Source organism: Artibeus jamaicensis, unplaced genomic scaffold (genome assembly GCF_021234435.1).
Source record: "Artibeus jamaicensis isolate MK-2021 breed Jamaican fruit bat unplaced genomic scaffold, CSHL_Jam_final contig_233, whole genome shotgun sequence".
NCBI lineage: Eukaryota > Metazoa > Chordata > Mammalia > Chiroptera > Phyllostomidae > Artibeus > Artibeus jamaicensis.
Genome location: NW_026521486.1, coordinates 31,235,538 through 31,258,076, shown reverse-complemented (window position 1 = coordinate 31,258,076; position 22,539 = coordinate 31,235,538). Strand labels below are relative to the sequence as shown.

The 22,539-nt window shown below is 36.8% G+C and overlaps 1 protein-coding gene across 6 annotated transcripts in view; it reads left to right on the top strand.

Moving 5' to 3' along the window:
* The window catches only part of SLCO1A2 (solute carrier organic anion transporter family member 1A2), a 76,495-nt gene that overhangs the window by 46,989 nt on the left and 6,967 nt on the right, over window positions 1-22,539 (top strand). For all 6 annotated transcript variants that reach the window (XM_037136657.2, XM_037136651.2, XM_037136656.2 and 3 more), the window contains 11 exons: window positions 346-478; window positions 2,688-2,788; window positions 4,861-5,007; window positions 10,023-10,121; window positions 10,685-10,906; window positions 13,326-13,490; window positions 14,735-14,930; window positions 16,364-16,529; window positions 17,555-17,727; window positions 19,827-19,891; window positions 20,419-20,536. In XM_037136657.2, coding sequence (XP_036992552.2) covers window positions 346-478; window positions 2,688-2,788; window positions 4,861-5,007; window positions 10,023-10,121; window positions 10,685-10,906; window positions 13,326-13,490; window positions 14,735-14,930; window positions 16,364-16,529; window positions 17,555-17,727; window positions 19,827-19,891; window positions 20,419-20,536 — 1,585 coding nt within the window. The remainder of the gene's footprint in view (window positions 1-345; window positions 479-2,687; window positions 2,789-4,860; window positions 5,008-10,022; window positions 10,122-10,684; window positions 10,907-13,325; window positions 13,491-14,734; window positions 14,931-16,363; window positions 16,530-17,554; window positions 17,728-19,826; window positions 19,892-20,418; window positions 20,537-22,539) is intronic.

Below are 22,539 nucleotides of genomic sequence, written 5' to 3'. Positions count from 1 at the left end.
CTGAATCTGACTTTTGCTTTTTTATTCAAACATAGGAAAACATTACAATAGTCCACGGAGCGGGCCTGGAGGGAGAGACCAGAAGCAACCTTTGTTCTGACACCTCTTTTGCATTCCATTTCCTCAGGCTAGTCACAAATGGCGCCTTTAAAATTTCCCCAAACTGTCCTTCAATTCCCTTCCACTGGCTTCCCTTTCTGTGCCCCTTTTAATGGTCAGTGTTGCACAGAGATCTGTTTATGTATCTTTCAACACTGGGAATTTCAAACGATTGAATGAAGCTGTTCATTAAGCTATTGTACGTACATACTAAAGTATTTATGTTTGTCTCATTTTTTTCCCTAGGAAATCTTTTTTTGATTATATTTGTGAGTTATTTTGGAACCAAATTGCATAGACCTATAATGATTGGTGTCGGATGTGTGGTTATGGGCCTAGGGTGTTTCTTAGAGTCTCTACCTCATTTCCTCATGGACCGGTAAGCATTCAGTCTCTGATGGCCTTTCAGGTTCCATTGTCAACTGCAGGAAATGAATCACGAAATTTCTTTTCTAGGAACAATGCTTCCCAGCAGCACAGAACGCCACAATGGAAGTCAGAAAACTCAGATTCTTTTCCACTGTTTCACGCTCTCGGCCACCCTGCTCCCACTTACACTGTCACATACATTTTGTTAATCTATGATATAGAGACTTGGGACACCTCTTTGATGAAACTGAGTCTGATGTAAAGATTTTTAGGACGTTGCAAAATCTGAGATTACCACTTTCTTGGGGCTATTTAGACCCTTTAAATTACAATGAGGTTCTGTTTAAGTTGTAGGTCAGCAAGAGACAGACCAGTCTGAAGTTTGATTTGATTTTAATTTTTACTAAAGTGATAGGTGTACAAAGTTGTAAAAATAAAATTATGTTGAAAGTCTCATATGGAAAAGAGCCGTCCCCCGCCACTTTGATACTGCCCACTCACCGCGTTCCGGAGACAGCGGCTTGTAACTCTTCATTCCTCCTGCTGCTGTTCGCCTCCATATTTCTTTCTTTTTTCTTTTTTAAAATATATTTTATTAATTATGCCATTACAGTTGTTCTATTTCCCCCCTTCATTCCCCTCCACCCTGCATACCCCTCCCCCACCATTCCCCCCTTTAGTTTATGACCACGTGTCTCAAGTTCTTTAGATCCTATATTTCCCCTACTATTCTTGCCCTCCCCCTACCTATTTTCTATCTACTGTCTATGCTACTTATTCTCTGTACCTTCTTCCCCCTTCTCCTTCTCCCACTCCCCTGTTGCTAACTCTCCACGTGATCTTCATTCTATGGTTCTGCTCCTGATCTACCTGTCCTCTTAGTTTGCTTTTGTTTTAGATGTGGTGCGCCTCCATATTTCTAACGAAATGTTCATTGTTTTAATTTTCGATACTTTAGAGTTGCGTCATATGTACTGACTTCCTACTATAAAATCATATTTACTCTTTCCAAGTGTATGGCTGTGTCAATATTTTATCATTCATGTCACATGTAACTTTTTATTTTCCCTGGATGTAATAATTGCCTTATTTTTTATTTGATTCACTTTCTTTTGATCTCTCATCAAACTTTCCACTGATAGGGCAACATCTTCTCAATATAGGCAATGCATACATATCAGATGGTTTCAATTCTATATTAGAGATATCTCCTTTGTTGCCACCAACTCTCCATCTACAGTCCAAATGGGAACTCTCTAGGCCTGCTGCATGGCGGCCTCCTTAGAATTTTCCCTCGCCATTATCCTTGGGAATTTGCTTTGCCTCTTTCCTGTATTCAGCTACTTATTTCCTAGGTATCATATCTTCGGCTTTTTTTTTACTTTTACTTCTTTTTGTGGAAAATATTGTCTAATAGGTTTTTGAAAAAGCATTTAAAGGAAGTAAAAAGTTTAATGCCTTGAACATCTGACAGTATTCTTACTCTACCGCCACACTTGGTCGATAGTTTGGCTGGTGTAGAACTCTAGGTTAGAGATACTCGCCCTAGGGACTTTGAAGCCGGCTTCCACATCTCTGCACCTCTTTCCTCTGGTAACCACCATATTGGTGTCTGTCTGTTCAGTTTTATATTCCACATATGAGTGAAATCATGTGGCTCTTAGCTTTTTCTGACTGATTTATTTTGCTTCATGTAATTTGCTCAAGGTCCATCCATGCTGTCACAAATGGGAGTATCCCAACTTTTTTTGATGGCCCAGTGGTCCTGCATTGTATGCGTGTAGCACATCTTCTTTATGCCGCCCTCCCTTGAAGGATTTTTTTGTTTTTTTTCCATGTTTTGGCCACCATGACTAATGCTGCCATGAACCTAGGGGTTTGCTTTAATTTTAATTTTTACTGAAGTAATAGGTGTACAAAGTTGCAAAAATAAAATTGTTATTCATCTATTTGTGAGTAAATGTTTTCAAAATTTTCAGGCACAGACCCTGAAGAGGCACTGCTCAGTCATATGGTAACTCTGTTCTTAAGTTTTTGAGAACCCTCTATACCATTTTCCATAGGGGTTGTGTGGTTTCCATTCCCACCAGCAGGGAATGAGGGTTCCTTTTCCTCCACAACCTTTGTAATACTTGTTATTACTTGTTTTCTTGATGATCACCATTCTAACAGATGTGAGGTTTTCTTAACATAGTTATGTTTCCCCTTTGTTCATACAGATACAAATATGAATCTACAGTTTTAGGCAATTTGTCCTCAAACAGTTTCTTGTGTGCTGAAAATGGAACCCAGATTTTCAAACCAACAGAAGATCCATCAGGTTGTTGACTTCATTTTACTGTTTTCTGTTCATTGAATTTGTAACTAAACACGTGCTGCCAAGGGGTTTGAATGAGTCACTGGGTTTGATTAAGTGACTAAGATAAATGAACAAATGATGTTTTCTATTTCAGAGATTTTTTTTGGAGTGGATCCCAGAAGGGAATAAGAATGGCTAATAATAGAGAATGTTATTCCTGTATATTTGAATATACTTATTAAGACTTCTTTGTCTTTTCTTTAAAATAGTTATTTAAAAATAAGTCAAAGACGTCCACCAAAGGCCACTGTGGAGTTAATTCCACAGAGGAAAATGTCTTAGAAGAATGAATTTATACTGATGACGTATTCTATACAGTGATAGGTAATAGACGTAGAAACAAAGTCCTTGAAGATCTATTGTATCGCTGATCTTCTAGAGCAGATCAGAGAAAGTAGGAGATGTGCCATAATTCCATGTACTCTTTGCTTTCTACAGAACTAGGAATTGTGTTTATTTCTTTATCAGAGATACTGCTTTACAGTAATGGTGCTGCCTCTAGTGTTCTGTAACCCCAGGCGCAAACACGCAGGCAAGCAGGTGGGCCTCTGGCCTTTCCTATGCTAAGGGACCTATATAATCTGGTGATACTTGGTCTGGAGGTGGCTCTGTTGATTTAATTCTGAAAAGAGCTTTTCTTCCTGTGTTGGGGACATTTTGGTCTTTTTGCTGGATTCATATCAGTGCAAGTTACAGTGGTCCCCAAGGCTGGGAATTTCACTGCCAACGTAGAATCAGAGGGACCCAAAAGTTTTTCAAGGAGTCAAAGAAAGCTGTCTCAGAAACTATAAGCCCAAGGAATCCCTTGAGGAAACAAAGGAAAATGGTGACATCAGCAGTAGCCTATGCCCTTTTCTTGAGCTGGCTTCTGTCAAAGGCTGACCTAGGTCCTATTCTTGTTTTCTTTTAAATTATTATTATTAATTAAAAGAAAAATCTGCATTATAGGAGGTAAATCAAAAACTTCCCAGTCTGGTGAATCCTAGGAAAGTGTGTTAACTCTTTGATCACCTGGTATTTTCAGTTTTGCTCTCAAGTAGGCCTAGAATTTGCCAGTCATGTCTAGACACAAATCACTGTATTCACTACAGAAAAAAATATGAATATCCAGAAATAGAGTGTTCTGGACTGGAAGTGACCAAGAGCTAGACTTCACAAGAAATATTCAGACCCAGCTGTGCTCAAGACCCTCACAGCTGTGGGTAGCACCTGGCCAGTCTATAGTAGATGAGAATAAATTGTAATTCACATTCCTAAAATCATGACTGTACAGAATATCTTCCTTGGCAGCTATTTTTGCTTAGAATAGAAATGGCTAAGTCTTCAGAGATTTGCCTATCTTTCTCCCTTTTAGTTCCCTTTGGGTTAGTCTTTGTTATTCTATTAAGTACCTGCTGCTCCAATATTTCAGGTGAATTTCTTCATCAAACCTTATTTGGTGGTTCCAGTACAGAGTACTCTATAGAGAAAAATGTGGTTAATACCCAGTTAAGTGTTTTTAGGGTCTATAAAGTAATTACAGCTATAGAAATTCAAACTTTAATGAGACTCATTTAAATCTTATGCATAGCATCAGTTCTAGATGGGATATTTGTGTATTTTTCTCCCTTTACACTTAGTATAGAAATGGGATAGCACATGCAGTAGCTAACCAGGTCCTGAAGTTGTTGGCAAAGTGGTTTTCTGTAGGGAAAAAAAGCTCTGATTTTTAGTGTTTTCCAACTTTCCTGCTGTGAATAATCCCATTAAACTACCAAATGAATCGTCACTAAGCACTGGTAGTTTGATGAATAGTACACACAACTCTTCCAACCAAGTAGGAAGTGGCTCCAGCGTACCAATTATACTTCACCATACATAAGTACTCTCAGAAAATGCAAGAGGGATGACCCCCTGAGTCACTGCTGGCATAGTAGTACAAATCATTTACAAGGTGAAATGCTTACCAAAAACTATAGCTAGTTTTAGCTGTATTTATAGATTAATACTTTACTATCAAAATACTAATGCGATGTCTTTTTCTTTCAATGCAGAGTGTGTGAAGGAAGTTAAATCATTAATGTGGGTGTATGTACTAGTAGGAAATGTGATACGTGGAATTGGTGAAACTCCCATTATGCCTTTGGGTATATCCTACATCGAAGATTTTGCCAAATCTGAAAACTCTCCTTTATATATTGGTGAGTTTGAAAATCTGCCTTTACCTCTTCTCAGGACAGTTAAATTCCTTGAGGGAGAACATTAGTTATTATTTGGACTTTTATTGCTTTCCAGAATGACGAACAGAGTACTTTGGCACAGTTGGTTATCAATAAAAGTTTGTTAAATGGAACAATTACATGCTAACTCCAAATAAGCCACTTTACTAAATCTGCTTTTTGCTCTTGAAAATATCACTAACCCAGTGCCCCAGGAGCTCTCTTGGACTCCTCTCCATTGCCTTGGCACCCTCTACACCCAATCTGTTAAGAGATTACCAATATTTTCTTAAAAATATCCCTTATATTAAAAACTTTTCTCATTATATTAATTATGTCTATTTTTTTTGTTTTGGTCTCCATGACTTCACTTGTATATTGTCATTTTTCATTGGTCATTTTATTTCTAGTATTTTCTTTTATAATTTTCTCATAAACATTCTTGTAGTGTAATTCCTCTCAAACACTGCTTTAATCATATTTTCTTTCCCCTGTTCATGAAACATACTGGTTCCTTACTAAATCTTATACCTCCACTTATTATGCTTAGCTCTGTACTCAATTTATCTATCTAGTTTCCTACATAGTTTCACTTCATCACCATCTCTCTATACTGGTCAGGTTTTATCATTATTTACATGTCTTCATACTTTTGATTGTTTTCTTAAAATTTTCTTTTATAAAATCCATCAATGTCATCTCCCACAAGAACCAACTTAAAACCTACCACCTTACGTTGTCTTCTAATCTTCTAAATAGTTTTAACTTATTATGTATGATTTGCATATATTCTTTAGTTAATTCATCTGTTGCTCATAAAATCATAACTTTGAGTACAGCAACATTTTGTTATTAACTTGGACAGACCTTTTAAAAATCAGGAAAGTCAAAGAGGGTGAGAGAAGATTAAATAGAATTATACTTAATCAAAATAGATTAAAATGCTTAAGAATCATTACCCCAAATAACTTTTGGCAGCTTTTGAAAACTCACTGAATTCACAATCATCTTTTTCAGTGTTTTTCTGTTTGATCCTTTCAGATCCCTTCCTATATGTTTTTGAAAGAATACAAATGCACACCTGCACTAAGTTAACAAACACCTTGTTATAATGTTTCTTTATTCAACAAATACTAGTGTGTATAATATATAGAAATAATTGTTTTAATCTATATACATGTTAAGATAAATAAGCTATGGTCCACATAAAGTTTAGACATAAATAACTAGATAGTTATAAATCAATGAAATTTGGTAAATATGTATGTGTAATTACATTTTTTAAAAATTAAATTTGAAAAATGAAGTAAAGATGTGTGTATATAATTAAATAACTGTAACTCAATTAGCCATACTTCAAGAAAACAGTTCTATGTATGTTCTATAGTTTTGGAGAGAGCATAAAGGCTGGCAATAAAGTTTGAAAATTATCTATACAGAGACAATAAGTGAAAACAAGAGTGGTTGCTATGAGAAGCTATATGCAGCAAGAGGTCCTAGGGTAAAACTTTAGAAAACCCTTCTACTTAGTAGAGTAAGAGGGGAAAAAATCAAGGAAGTAGTTATAGTGGGAAAAGTAAAATAATACATGTATAATTTTGGTCCAGCCAAGATGGAGGCATAGATAGATATGTTTCCCTTCCTCACACAACCAAAAGAAGGATAACAGCCAATTTAAAAACAAAAAACAAGCAGAACTGCCAGAAAGTCAATTTGTATGGAAGTCCAACAACCAAGCAGTGAAAGAAGAAACATTCATCTAGGGTGGTATGCGGGGTGATAACAGGCAGCTGGAGCAGAGAGGATGCACGACATGGCTGCAGCTGGCCAACTGGGTGGTCCCACATTTGTGTGTGGATAAGCCAGGAGGAACAACTGGGAAGTGAGACATAACATGCAACCCAGGGTTCCAGGGCAGGGAAAAGAAAATTTGAAAACCTCTGACTGAAAAAACCTGCAGGGGTTGCAGCAGTGGGAGAAACTGCCAGTCTCACAAGAGAGTTCATTGGAGGGGCCTACAGCATCCTAGAACATACACAGACCCACCCACCCAGGCACAATTTGCCTGTGGGTGGCAGGGGAAGTGACTGAAAGCAGGGCAAAAGCCTAGCAAGTAGCATTTTTCCCTCTCTGACTCCTCCCTCACATACACCTCAACGATGCAGCATAGTGGCTCACCCTGCCCTGGTAAATACCTAAGGCTCCTCCCCCTACTACATAACAGGTGTGCTGAGACAAAGAAATATGGCCCAAATGGTCTATGGCCATACCACCCTGAATGTGCCCGATCTCGTCTGATCTCGGAAGCTAAGCAGGGTTGGGCCCGGTTAGTACTTGGATGGGAGAAATATGGCCCAAATGAAAGAACAGGTCAAAACTTGAGAAAAAAAACCAAATGATAAAGAGATAGCCAAGCTATCAGATGCATAGTTCAAAACACAGGTAATCAGGATGTTCACAGAAATGGTTGAGTATGGTCGCAAAATAGAGGAAAAAGTGAAGGTTATGAAAAAAGCAAAATAAAGAAAAATACACATGGAATCAACAGCGAAGGCAAGGAAACTGGGACTTAAACCAACAATTTGGAATGGAAAACAATTAAATATTCAACTGAAATAGAATGAAGAAGAAATAATTCAAAAAAATGAAGACAGGCTTAGGAATTTCTGGGACAACTTCAAATATTCCAACATCTGAATCATAGGTTTGCCAGGAGGAGAAGAGGAAGAGCAAGAAATTGAAAACATAATGAAAGAAAACTTTCTGAGTCTGGTAGAGGAAATAGGTTTGCAAGTCTAGGAAGCTCAGAGAGTCCCAGAGAAGGTGAACCCAAGGAGTAACACACTAAGACACATCATAACTGATTTACCCAAGATTAAAAATCAGGAGAGAATCTTAAAAGCAGCAAGAGAAAAGGAGATAGTTAACTACAAAGGAGTTTCCAAATGACCATCAGCTGATTTCTCAAAAGAAACCTTGCAGGCAAGAAGAGGATGGAAAGAAGTATTCAAAGTCAGGAAAAACAAGGACCTACATCCAAGATTACTCTATCCAGCAAAGCTATCACTTAGAATGCAAAGGCAGATAAAGTGCTTCCCAGATAAGGTCAAGTTAAAGGAGTTCATCATCACCAAACCCTTATTATATGAAATGTTAAAGGGACTTATCTAAGAAAAGGAAGATGAAAAATAGAAACAGTAAAATGACTACAAACTCATAACTACCAACAGCTGAACTTAGACACAAAAACAACAACAAAGCAAACTAATCAAACAACTAGAACTGGAACAGAATCACAGAAATGGAGATAATGTGGAGGGTTACTAGTGGGGAAGGGGTGGGAAAAGAATGGGGAAAAAGGTACAGGAAATAAGAAGCATAATTGGTAGGTACAAAAATAGACAGGGGGAGGTTAAGAATAGTATAGGAAATGGAGAAGCCACAGAACTTATATGTACAACCCATGGACATGAACCAACCGGGGGAGGGGAATGTGGGTGGGGGGATATGCAGGGTGGAGGGGAATAAAGGTGAGAAAAAAAGGGACAATAGTAACCAATGAAATATAATTAAAATTATTTTGTTAATTATAAGATAAAATAAACTCATTTTCATAAACAAAACAAAACACAACACAACAAATAAAGGTATCGTTTTGAGTCTTGGAAGGAGAATGTCAAAGAGAAGTTGGCCGGCAATGTTAAATAACAAGGAGGGTTAGGAGGATGAGGGCCAGAAAAGGAGACTGGATAGGTGATCCAGAGATTATTGGTGCTACCACTTGAGATTATTCTGAGTAGGCTGTGGAAGGATTTGAGTAGAGTGAATGATTGGTGAGGAAGGAGAGGCAAAGGGTCCTGAAAGGGAAGAGAGCAGGGTGGATCTGGTGTATTGTAGGTATCAGTGGATGGAAGAAATTGAACAAACACAAGAGAAGTGTTTGGTTGAACAGGACCTCAGAGAAGATAATAGAAGGTGTTGATGTGAAGAGGTCAGATGCACGTAGAATTAACTATCCTGTAGAGCTGTGGAGAAAGCAGAGACAATGGGCAAACCCATTTTGAAGTCAAGAGAAGGGTAGCAGAAGTTCATGTCTGGATTTTCAGTGAGCAAATAAGTTGTAGCATAGATTCTGGATTGTGCAAAAGTTATAAGATAACTAAAACAATGAAATTCCAGATGACTAAGAAGTTATGAGGAGAGGAGTGGAAACATAGAAATGAAGATCTCAAGGAGGGTTAGCAACAGGGGAGTGGGAGGAGGAGACGGGGGGAGAAGGTACAGAAAACAAGTAGCATAGACAGTAGATAGAAAATTGATGGGGGGGCAAGAATAGTATGGGAAATATAGAATCTAAAGAACTTGAGACACATGGTCATAAACTAAAGGGGGGGTAATGGTGGGGATGGGGGGTAGGGTGGAGGGGAATGAAGGGGGAATAGAACAACTGTACGGGCATAATCAATAAAAAATAAATTTAAAAAATTAAAAAAAAAGAAGTTATGAGGAGAGCGGGGACTGATGGAAAGAGAAGATAAGGACGTGAAGGGCAACAAAGCAGATTCTGATAAAAGTGAAGTATCAGTAATAGTGAGGACAAAGCCAGAGGAAGCTTCAAATAGAAGACCTGGGAGTAAAGCTTTTCGGAGGATTATGCCACAAGAAATTCATTATAACATGGCGTTGTGTTAGAATTCCTCTAAAAACATGGCTATGGAAAGCCTCACAAGAGTCTTACTCCACATTGTGGCTTCAGTCATATTATGATTCCAGCCTACACTGCTCCAGCAAGTGGCTTTAAATTAGGAATTTTTTCTTCAGTGTTTATAGAACTTGTTACATATATGCACACCAAGCTTAATTTTCTTACAAGATGAATATCTAAGGCAAACATATCTAAAGCAAAAGTAATTCAATTTTTTGATTCTTTGTGGAATTAGAACTCTTTATGTGAATATATAACTGTACTCTAACTTTTAATTTTTCTTTATCTTTAGGGTTTGTAGAAACAGGAGCGATCATTGGTCCTTTGTTTGGACTTTTGTTGGCATCGTTCTGTGCAAAAGTATATGTTGACATGGGATCTGTGAACACAGGTAATTCATTACAACCTATTTGCACAGTGCCAGAGCACACCAGGCAACTTCCGGTGTGCTATCACGGTCCATTGTTTCTTTACTGACCTTCCATTGGATAGGTTAACTATAGTTGGCAGGAGTGAAAACCAAAGTGGAGGCATTTCAATAATTCTAAAAGTTCTAGTAAGCAGGAGAGCTAGATAAAATACTGAACTTCTGACTCAAAAGTCAGTGCTGTTTCTACTGCGCCATGACTATATTTCTTGTTTTCAAAAGAGTTAGGCATACAGATTTGGATTTTTTTTCATCAAGCAATCATTTCTGGATAATTAAATAGGCCTCACAGTTATTTAGTAAGTACCTGTTTATAAATTCCTGACACAATAGAGCAGATCTTCAAACTAATTTCTTGCTAGACAACATTGTAGCACTATGCATCATCAGACAACTTTTATGAACGTCTGAACTGTGTGTAAACTCTATACTTGAGTAGAAACGGAGAATAGTAATTTAATTTTTTTCCTGCAGTGCATACAGAAAATGATGACTAAAGCTAATAGAAATATGTGTATCTTTTACAGATGATCTGACCATAACTCCCACTGATACCCGCTGGGTTGGTGCATGGTGGCTTGGCCTGTTGATTTGCGCAGGAGTGAATGTGCTCACTGCCATTCCCTTTTTCTTTCTGCCCAAAACGCTTGCCAAGGAAGGAGCAAAGGATGATGCCAACACCATTAAAAATGACAAAGAAGAGAAACAGAAAGAAGAGGTCAAGAAGGAAAGTGATCGAATCACCAAAGGCAAATATAAACATTTTAAATACTGCATGATTTACTTTTTATTTTATACAAATGTGTCTGTATTTTAGTACAGCACTGAAACTTGCTAGGCTGTATTAGGGCAATTGGTCATTGGCAGTCAGCAGTCAATAGTGCCTACCTAGTCTTAGTCTTCCATGCTACTACTTGGAAATGAACAATATATTTGGAAACTGAATTATCTCTGATGAGTATTCATATGCAAATTTATAGCAATCTGGGCACTCAAGCTATTTATTGATTTATTTACTCCGTCCCATGTACCTTAAAGGTCTAATTTAAAGAAGAGATTCAAACTAAGAACTGAAGGAGAAAAATACACTAGTCCGAATAAGAGTGTAGTTCTGAGACCAGAAATGTTAGTTTAGCTGTGAGATACTTGGAGGTTAAGCCACAAAAATAAAACATGACAGGTTATATAATTCTCTATATTTGAGAGAAGGAAGAACAACTCTTCTTAAAGAGAGAATTTTTCCCAAGTAACAAACTGCAAAAAAGAATTGCTCCGTGATGTGCGCTGTAGGCAATATCGAGCCACAGAGTTGTTTCCCAGCAAATGCAGAACCATATTTCATTTAACAGTGCTTTTTTCGTTGGTATGGATGGTCAATAAATCTCAAAGGGTAATTTACAGAAGGTGGTTCTGTGGAGAACTAAGTTAAGGGAGTCTAAGCACTTGGTATTCAAGAACACTGATTTTAAAACTTGGTCACATATTGTAATCACCTCAGAAATTTTTTAAATTACTGATGCCTGGAGTGTCTGTGTTATTCCCAAGACCCAATTTAATTATTATGAGCGTTTTATTAATATGGCCTGGGCCTTGCAATTCTTAAGGAGTGTTCAGCTAGAAGGTAGGGAAGGGTTAAGTTTCCTTATCTGTAAAATTTAGTTAATAATAGTAGTTTTAGAATTATTGCATGAGGGTAAAAAGTATTTAGGCACAGGGTACTATTATTATTTTTAGTAGTATTAGTATTACTATTGTTGATGTTGTTACTTCTAAATCACCCATAAATTTATAATACCGATTTACACAGAATTTTTATTAATAATTACAAATTCACATAAGCCACAATTGAACATAATTTAATATTTTCTGGATCATTAGTAGCTAATTCAGAATCTTGCAAATTCTTAGTCATTGTGATTATGTTACAACTCTTCTCAAAGGGATGATATGGACTGAGAAAGGATGTTAATGTAGAATATGTCTCTGGTCTCTCAAAACTAGGTCATTTTTCAAAACTAGAAAAGAGCTTAGCTTAGCATAACCTATATCATATGCTTAGCTCATAGCATATATCAACAGAAAAGAATTTGAACTATTGAGAGTCTTGTATGAGAACAGGGACGGCAACAAAATGAGCGACTTCAAAATCTTCCAAGAGCTCTGAACACAAGTTTCATCTCTGCTATGTATTTTCTTCATAAATGTGAATTCTGCCACCAGGACTCATTTCCTCCCACGAATGCTTTATTGGTACTTTGTTCCCGAATGCACTTCTAAGCAGTTTATTAAGAAAACCAGGATAAAACAGAATAAGCAAGGTAATCAAGACAGAAAACATTAAAGCAGGGAAAGTCAAAAGAAACGGTCAGTTAGACTTGACACCAAATGGCAACTGTGTGACTGCTTCCGAGAGCACTTCCCAGAGATGGGCCACAAATCTGGCTCCGTGTTTTGTCAGTGCACACCAGCAGGGACAAGTTTTGATTAAATTATTTACACAGCCCTTGGTATGTGTCTAACGAATCAGGATCTTAGGGAGTAGTGGGTCCTGGAAGTTGGTATTTTAAAAGATACCCAAGTAACCGGTTTTAAGCACATTTTGTTGTGAAACATTGGCAGAATCACCAAAACTGATGTTTTGAAGAAACAAAGAAACACCTGGCACTTGAGAAAATGTATATCCCATGAATTCCCAAATATTTATTTATCAACATTTTAAATATTCAGGAGTGATAATATCAATATTAGAGTATGAACTTTATCAAATTGATTTTCTTCCAGATTTTAGGGAGATCAGAACATCTTTCCTACTAGATAATCTTCAGGGAAGAGAAGATATTAATAGAAGGCAAAAGAGAGGGATAAAAAGAAATGATATGAATATTGTAATATTTTGGTCATGTTATAATTTTTCCTTAATATACAATAGTCACTTAGTCAAAGCAAAACTGTTGTGTTGTGATACCTACCTAGTCAACTGTGTCACTGATTGGAAGAAGCTCCACAAAACAATGACATAACTTCAGCTTTTAAGGGGTAAAACAGATGAACAATATGTGCATTATAAAACAGGAAAACAATTTGGAGGGAAAGTTGATGTTTCAGAGAAAGTCAGTCATAAAATACAAAGTCAAATTAGTTTGACACTGTTGCTTTCTTTCATTTCAGATTTTTTACCATTCATGAAAATTCTTTTTTGCAACCCAATTTACATGCTTTTTATACTAGTAAGTGTGATACAGTTTAACGCATTTGTTAATATGATGTTCTTCATGCCTAAATATCTGGAACAGCAATATGGAAAATCAACTTCTGATGCAGTCTTTCTAATTGGTATGTTTGTTCTTCTCTGCATCCGGAGCTCACTCTCCCCCTCTCCTCCCCCTCCCCCACCCATAAAATGGTAATCAGAGTGCTGATGTGTCTAGGGAACTCCTAAAATAAAACCTGTTGGGATATTTCTGTCTCTGGTACATTTCTTCCTTCTGTTCTCCCATGAAATCAACAAAGGGTAGGCAGGAAGAGAAAGCCTGGCTTTCTTCTCTGTTCTCTTTCTCTCCAGTCAGAATGCACATTCAAAATATTTGTGGAAACATTGAGTAACTGCACAGATTTGATACAATTTTCAGATAAGCAATCCATTAGTGAAAAAAAAGAAGGCAAGAGTTAATTCATTAGGAGTGTTTTACTCTCAAGATTTTACTCTTGGCTCCTAGTCATGAATTCCATGGTCCCCTACTCCCCCTGGTGGTCTGAGGTATTTCTGTAGCCCCCAAACCATTCCTTCCCACCCCGAGCCGTCTCCCACACAAACTTTAGGTTTCTCCAGGGATCTTTTACAGTTTTGAGAGTGAATTTACTATTATCTTTATCCATGTGTCCTACAATGAATAGTTAAGATACCTGGTGCCCACCTTAGCCATACCAAATCCAAGTTTCCCCGTGCAGGGCTCTCTGATGGATTTTTAACAACCTCTCCCAAGGGTATGATTCAGTCAGCAGATGCTGACAAGGAAGAATGCAACCTCTGGCTGTATCTTCCTTTTTCTTCTTTTTCCCTTTTTGGAGGCAGATGTAGGTAGTAGCAGCAGTAGCTGAAAGACATGAAATGTAGGTACACTTGACAATTACAGGCTGAGCAGTAATCTCTTAAAGTACCTTAAAGTGAGTCAAATTCTTAACAACCAAAGTGGACATAAACAACAGAAAAATTATGTAAATCATACATGTATATCTCCCAAAATGGAAAGATAAATTACTGGTGAGCTTTGACTTGTCACTCCCACCTGAATCCTAAGAAAAGGTATTTAGATCATGGTCTCTGCCTGGAAGACATCTCCTATAATTAATTAAATGAGTGATAATAATAGCCTTCAAAATATACTTTGACACTGAGGGACATTTAAAAATATCTCTGCATATCACACGTAATTAAGTAGGGATAAAATTCAGTCAGCCACCTTTACTGTGAATTGGACCTAAATGGTTTTGTTTGAGAGACATGTTAAATAGAAGTAAAGTCATATTTGTTCCTTTGCTAAATCGCATTGTAAATGACATTTTTCTTGCATTTATAGGTGTTTATAACTTACCTCCGATATGCTTTGGATATATATTTGGAGGTTTAATTATGAAAAAGTTCAAGATTACTGTCAGACGAGCTGCCCACGTAGCCTTTTGGTTGTCTTTAATAGACTATTTTCTCTACTTCTTGTGTTTTCTCATGGTCTGTGAAAATTCTGCAGTTGCTGGCTTAACCACCTCTTATAAAGGGTATGTTTTTTACTAAAGAATGTTACACACTTTGAATAGTTAACAACATATTTCTCCAGTGATTACCCATGACCAAATCATTTGCTAATTGGAGTTAATGGCAGTCAGTAATCCACGGTCTTTCATCTTTCCTTCATCTGCCAATTGTACCTGTACATTCGGGCTCCAGGTTTATTAAAAAAGTTGGGAACATATCATAGGGTTGGTGAGTTTATGATTACATGTATCCTAGTGGATATTAAAGTGGAGATCAAAAGAAACTACCTATAATTTTAGGTTGCAGGAGGATATGTTATCCATATATTTTATACTTCTGTAAGTGGATAAAATTAAGAGTTGACTATACAGTCTCAATGGCCTTTACGTGTTTCCACAAAAGGCTTAAATTTAGCATAACTGAATCCTCGTGCAGGATACATTAATTCATATACAAATTCTTATATTTGTGTAGTCATGTCTCACTATTGAATAGTTTTAGATACGTACTTTGAAGGTTACCTGGGTCTACAGGAAGGTTGGGTGAGCTCGAGGTCGTGCTCCCTGGTCGAGCAGGCTCACTGTCCCCATTCTCTCCTTGAGTGAGGCCACAGAACATGCTGCATGGTTAGGTGGGGTCACTGCTTGGGTTCTCTGACCGAGCAAGGTCGCAGCTTGTGTTCAGCCATTGGGTGGGGCACAGGCTGGGTTCTGCTGCTGGACCGCGCTGGCTGCAGGATTGGCGCCACAGTCCGGTAGTGCTGAGGGCCAGGCTCTGAGGCTGCCCTGGGTTATTTGGTTATGTGGAGCCAGAGGCCATACTTAACAGTAAGGCAGGGGTCCTAGCTTGGCTTCCTGCCTTAGTGGGGCCGTAGGAGGGGCTTGATGGCTGACCAGGTTGCCTGGGCTGGCTTCCTGCATGGGTGGCCATCAAAATGGCAACACTGGTTGTTTCTGATTTCAGTTCCTGATTCATTTTTGTACTAGAAGAATGTATTGGTTTACACATGTAGTTATGTTTCTGGAACTAAATGTATTATGTATATTATGTGTTGAACTTACATATTTTGATCTTAAAGTGAGCCTTTGAACTTGCCTTTTTAAGATGTGATCTCTCTTGTTAATTTCCACAATATGGATCAACCACAGGGATTAGGTCGAGTTTGTTTTTGAGTTCCCATAAACCTGGAAAACACTTTCCATGTGGTAGGCACTCAATTAATGCCTGTTGATTTGATTGGCTGTTTGTTTATCTGAACTAAATCATTGAAAAAGTGGCTACGTAGTCACCGAAGTCTGACTTTTCTGCCATATCTGTAGCCCCCAGGTCACACATCGATGGTGGGAACATTTCTGTTTCTATTTTAGGGAAGAGAGAAATTTAAATGCGGACTGAAATGAAAAAAAATTTCCTAACAGTCTTTCAATATTCATGGCATTATTTTACATCATTTCAGAATGCAACAAGGCTCCCACGCTGGAAATGACATCCTTGCTGACTGCAACGCAGGTTGCAACTGTCCGACGAAAACGTGGGACCCCGTGTGTGGGAGCGACGGGCTGTCCTATATGTCAGCCTGTCTGGCTGGCTGTGAGACGTTCTTTGGAACAGGACTAAAAATGGTAACACGACCTATCGCCATTTTGTTTTTTTTTTAACAGAAATTTTGTTTAATGACCTGCATTGGTGTTTTCCAACTGTGAACTGGGCCCGCACTTGATACCATTACAATTAAAGCTTTTCTTTAAAGCCAAATTAATTTTTTGTGGAAAAATTAAACTTACTTTTTTCATAGGCTCACTTGATTTGCTACACTTTTATTTCCTATAGCTTGTTTTAAATCTTTGTGGTGCCTGAGCACTGGTATTGAATTTCATAGCAGTCAACATTATTACTCAGGCAATTAAAAAAATAATAATCTGGACTGAAATATTTTTATTATTGATATAAAGTTGGCAGTTTTGATCCCAATTATCCAGCTAATTGTTTCACTTTTTTTTTTCTCTATGTACATATTTTCCATGTTTTTCACATTCTGGAAGCTTTCTATGATAGAATTAGGCATTTTCTTGCCTAAAAGGTGGCTGGTGATCAAAGTAAAATGTAAATTTTGATTCTTATTAACACCTGAACATAAGAATTCAAAAAGGTTAATTAACTTTAGCCTGTTTTTCAATAAACCATATTATTTGAAACAAAGCTTTATTTATCCTAAGTATCTAAATATTTCAAGAGAACATTCTAAAAGAAATTTTGCTTGTCATACTTAGTATTGTGGCAAAACAGTATGTATTTTTAAAAATCATGACTTCAGGTTAGAACACTTCACCTAAAATGTCATGTGGTATCCTTGAGTGTGATACTGCTATGTTATGGAATTACACACTTATGATTTTGTAATAAAAGATTTTATCATAAAAGGGGTGTTATTTGTGCCAGACTCTATATTTAAAGACGGACACTGTTTCTGAGACGACCCTTCTATGTTTTGGGTTTTTTTGTTGTGATCCTGAGAGACACTACAAAGGAGATGAGAATAAAGGATGTAAACAGTCTCCATCCTGATCCAACTGGTGATGTGGAAAATATTCGAGATTCGTGTTTAAAGTTTTCTTCCCTAAATAGGATCGTATGTTATTTTTGTCAGGTGTTCCAAAACTGTAGCTGCATTCAAACCTCAGGAAACTCGTCTGCAGTCCTTGGGCTGTGTGCCCGAGGCCCCGACTGTTCCATGATGCTCCAGTACTTTTTAATCTTGTCGTCCATCAGCAGTTTCATCTATTCTTTATCCGCCATTCCTGGATATATGGTTCTCCTGAGGTACACAAATTATTGTGTTTTTTTTTTTAATTTAGATTCCTTTCTGGTCATGTATTAAGGCAACTTTTTAAGAAAGCCAGTTGGAGCCCAAGATATCTAACAATTCAGTGCTTTACTCTATCATCCATTAAGAGTTTGCATTAAGCATTATTGACCTTTATGAAATTTTAAAGGTAGCACTGTGAGTGTTCATCTGTTGGCTTCTCCCTTTGTTTCTTTTCTTATTTCTTACAGTTGAGTTAGTGAGATTCTCATTGTTTAACACAAAAAGAGACACATTTATATTTTGAGGTAGACCGTATCAAACAGGCATTTTGGTAGATAGAGTGGTTGCCTGGCACTCCTAGCCTATGGTCTGACCTGTAAAGACAGCAGAGAAAAGCTGTTAGAAGCCTGTCTCACCAATTACTATCTACAGGGCATTAGGCAGGACACTGGACCTTTCTGAGCTCCACATTTTTTTAAATAAAAAGTGGACATAATAATAAGTGCTCAACTCTCTTACTTGGCTATTGCGAGACACAAATGGTGAAAGGCTTACTAAGACTAGGAAATTACAGAAGTAGGACTCAGGCTTTGGTATATTGTACCTGTGTGCTTTCCATTACAGTATTCTCTGTGCCTAATAAACAATTCTCAACACGCCTACCAAACAAAGTTTACATTTATTTCTCCTTTCTTCATGTTTTATTGGAACGCAGAAGCAGAGTTAAGTTAGTCATCATTCTCAGTTCCATAGCACCTTATTGTCATAGATTGGAGTAAGGTTTCTCTCGTTTCATTTTTTTAGTTTTATCATTTTCATTTCATTCTCCACTCCTTCTAGTCATAAGTATCCATAAATTGAAATTAGTTTATTACTTATTAGTGTGTTACATAACTTCCATATATATATATATATATATATATATATATATATATGGAAACTTTTTATAGGTATATTTTTATTTTTATCTCATTTTTAGGTTCAGAGAACACGATCTGAAAGATGTGGAGTTTTGAGGAGAAATATTGATGCTTTCTTTGGTGCCTAACGCATGCTAATTTTTTAGTGTTTTATGTATATCTTCTGCATTTCTAGGTATAGTTTCCATATCTCTTGAAGTAAATCTTTGCATTATCTGAATTGTGTAAATCTGGAATTGTTTTTTGTCTGCTTAACCCATCAGCAATTCAGGAATGTCTGTCAAAATCTCTGAACATTTCTGATGTGTTTCTCCTTATAATTATGTCATTTAAAAATTTACATATTTAGAGGTGGCATTGTAGGCGAAGATGTGCCTTTGATCACTATACTTCTATTACCACCAGCACTCAATTTTCTTTATCTTTTCATCATTCCTTTTAAAGGAATTTCCTTTTGCTTCTTATTAAAATTGCAGTGCTAGGTGGTAATAGAAGTAACAAAGGGAGAAGCCAACAGATGAACACTCACAGTGCTACCTTTAAAATTTCATAAGTCAATAATGCTTAATGCAAACTCTTAAAATTGCAGTGCTAGGTGGTCATTAAAATTGCAGTGCTAGGTGGTAATTATATAACAGGAAAGAAAAAATAGAGTTTTTTCTATTTTTTCTATTTTAAAGAAAACTCTATTTTTTCTTTCCTGTTATATAATTTTCCTTCCCTTTAATTTTAATCTTCAGTTCTTTCATTTCACTTCATAAACAGTTTGCTAGATCTGATTTTGTACTGTGAGACTGGTGAATTTAGCCTACTCATGTTTACTATAATTATTGTAACGTGGCTCTTCTTGCCATTTTATTTCACGTATTTCATTTATTGGACTTTCTCTTTGCTTCTTTTTATTGTTTCTCTTTGCTTCTTTTTATTGTTTTACATGGTACATACTAGATTTTTTCTTCTGTTTTGAAAGGTATTATCTCTCAAATGGTTGACCCGATTATTGAAATTCTTAGCTATGTTTTTGTTTCTCTCATCAGTTTCAAAACTTCTCAGTATGAATATCTACTCCCTAATAAGGCAAGTACTTAATTATGCTTTCAGCTTTCTTCACATCTCTATTCCTCAATCTCTTGCCAAGATTATAACGTAGAGTTTAATATCTGGATTTTATTAATTTATTAATTTATTTTTAGGTGTATCAAGCCTGAACATAAATCTCTTGGTGTGGGATTACATATGTTTTCCACGAGAGCATTTGGTAAGAGCAGTCATTTTTTCTAACATTGTATCAGACCATTACTAAATGCTAAGTAAATGCAGTCTCTATATTCCTCCCGCTTTTAATAGTGCTCTGTAATTCCTTCTTGTAATTCCTACAAGAAGAGATAAAGAACTTCCCTCTTTTACTTAAAAAAGTCCCATTTGACCTTAATTTTATTTTTCATCTATTGGATTTGAAAATCCAATGAATAGAAAATGCTATGTTAAAGTAAAATGTATATATGACTGGCCCAAACATTACAGAAAAAAATGTAATCATTAATTCAATGTTTTTCTCCATCAGTAGGTTTTATGTTGCATTTGTCCATAAGATTACTGATCCTCTATAATCTAGAAGCTTTAAGGATAAAAGTAATTTCTAATTTCCAAAAATCAAATTTAAAGTATTAAATTTACGTTTTGTTAAACTTGGTTTTACAAATAGGGGAAATAGAAACACTTCCAAACAAAACAATGTATCCTAATTTTTACCCTGTTGATGGATTTTTCTCTTTTTCATTGTAGCTGGTATCCCTGCACCTATATATTTTGGAGCTTTAATGGACTCCACATGTTTACACTGGCCAACTTTTAAATGTGGTGAGTCAGGAGCATGCAGGATATATAATTCTACCACCTTCAGGTAAAGATAAATTTTTTAGACTTGTTTTCTTAGCCTAGACTGTATAAAATGGCACCAGTATGTCTAATATTTTGTCGTGACTAGTCAACTTTTTTTGCTTTGTTTCCAGAATAGATATGGAAACAATATCTCCATTTTTACTTACATACTACAATTTTATTTCCTCAGTATCTTCAAAGTACGGATAAGTAAAATATGGATGATTTCCTCAACCTAGCCTTTCAAAATGTGATTTGTGAACTGGGTTGCAGTGAATGCATTATTGAAGGTACATGCACTACCTATCTAAGTGACATTACTCTCCACAGTGACCTTTTTTTGTCTCATGGCACACATACACTAATTACTAAAATTCTGCAGCAAAAAATTAATACATGACAAAAGTAGATATAATTTTGATTCATTCACACTGGACAGTTATTGCTGGGTTGGTGGTTGTCATTTTTTTTATTTGACAATCTACGGGAAAAGAGGTCAGCGCCCCTGACTAGATACTCAAGGGCTGCATGCTTTAAAAACTCTCGTAGCACACGCCTGCTATAACACACTGGTAGAAAATCGCTGCTCTGAAGTATTCCCATTTCATGATCCGTCATTTTAGTATCTTACTAGCTTGAATCTTTACCTTCTAGCACCATCCACCTCTGCTCTCCAAAGTGATACTTTTCCCTCATTAAACTTCTCTGACACAATATTCTTCATGTCTCTTAAAGGCTTTTTTTTGTTAATATAAATATAATTTTGAGCAAGACATGATAATATTAACCTGTTTTTGTTTGTTTTTTATTTTTTTTAGATTTTTATTTATTTATCTTTAGAGAGGAAGGGAAGGAGAAAGGGAGAAAAATATCAATGTATGGTTGCCTCTCGTGTGTCCCCTGCTGGGAACTGGCCTGCAAGCCAGGCATGTGCCCTCACTGGGAATCGAACCACGATCCTCTGGTTCGCAGGCCCGCGCTCAATCCACTGAGCTACACCAGCCAGGGCCATATTAACCTGTTTTTGAACAAAATTCTCCCATTTTTAATCTTTCTACTTTAAGTTATTTTTCATTTTTTCCCCTTGTTTCTTTTCTTCTCTTTCTGGTATTGATTTGATACCATCCAAAACAAAAAGTTCTTTTTCATTTGATACCTAAATGTGGTTTAATTTTGTGTTAAGTTCTAATGAGGCAGTAAGAAAAATCTTTAATTTATTAGAAAACAGTTTAGTTTTGTTTAAAACATTCTAAGATCTAATCTTGATCAGTAAAAGGGCTGTCAAGGACTTTGCTGTTAAGAACAGTGAAGAGAGCAGACAGCCTAAGATTCCTGTTTTTGTCAGTTCCCCTTTTCCCATGGTGCCACAGGGGTAATGAGGAGGCAGGTCCAACCACATACTGTGCAGGTGATGGATTTGCATCATAGCTGAGAAACCCCAAGGGTTCCTAGTGTAGGTTGTCTTCATCCTGCTACTTAGAATCCCGTAGATAGCAGCCTTAAGTAAATGCTATTTCAGACAAGATGATTATATAATTGGTACTATCCTCCATCAGTCAGATTAATTAGGATGGCTAATAAAGTGTTCTCATGAGAAAATTCACCATAAACTAATACAAGTATAGAAACAAGAGGTAGATAGCGTGGGTAGGGAATTCTCCATGGTCCCCTTGCATTTCTGCCTAGCTTGTTAGCAGGGGCTTTTGTACTGGACTCCCTTTTCAAGGATGTTTGAACAGTACCTGTCCTTGGAATATATGGATAGTGTTTCCTTCTGGAGCAGAGTGTCCAGCATGATGAAGATAAAATCTCCTTCTGGGCTAATATTGGTAGATTTACTTGCAACCCATTTCAAAGTTTGGAATTTCCTCAACTCAGGATTTCTTAGCTGTGACCCAAATCCACTGGGTGTACAACACTCACCAGCATCTCCTTCTGTGTCACCCCTTTGGGACTTGGGGTTAAGGTAAACAACCTGACATTAAATATGTCAGTAAAAAAGTCCTTTGTCTCCGACCATGAAGT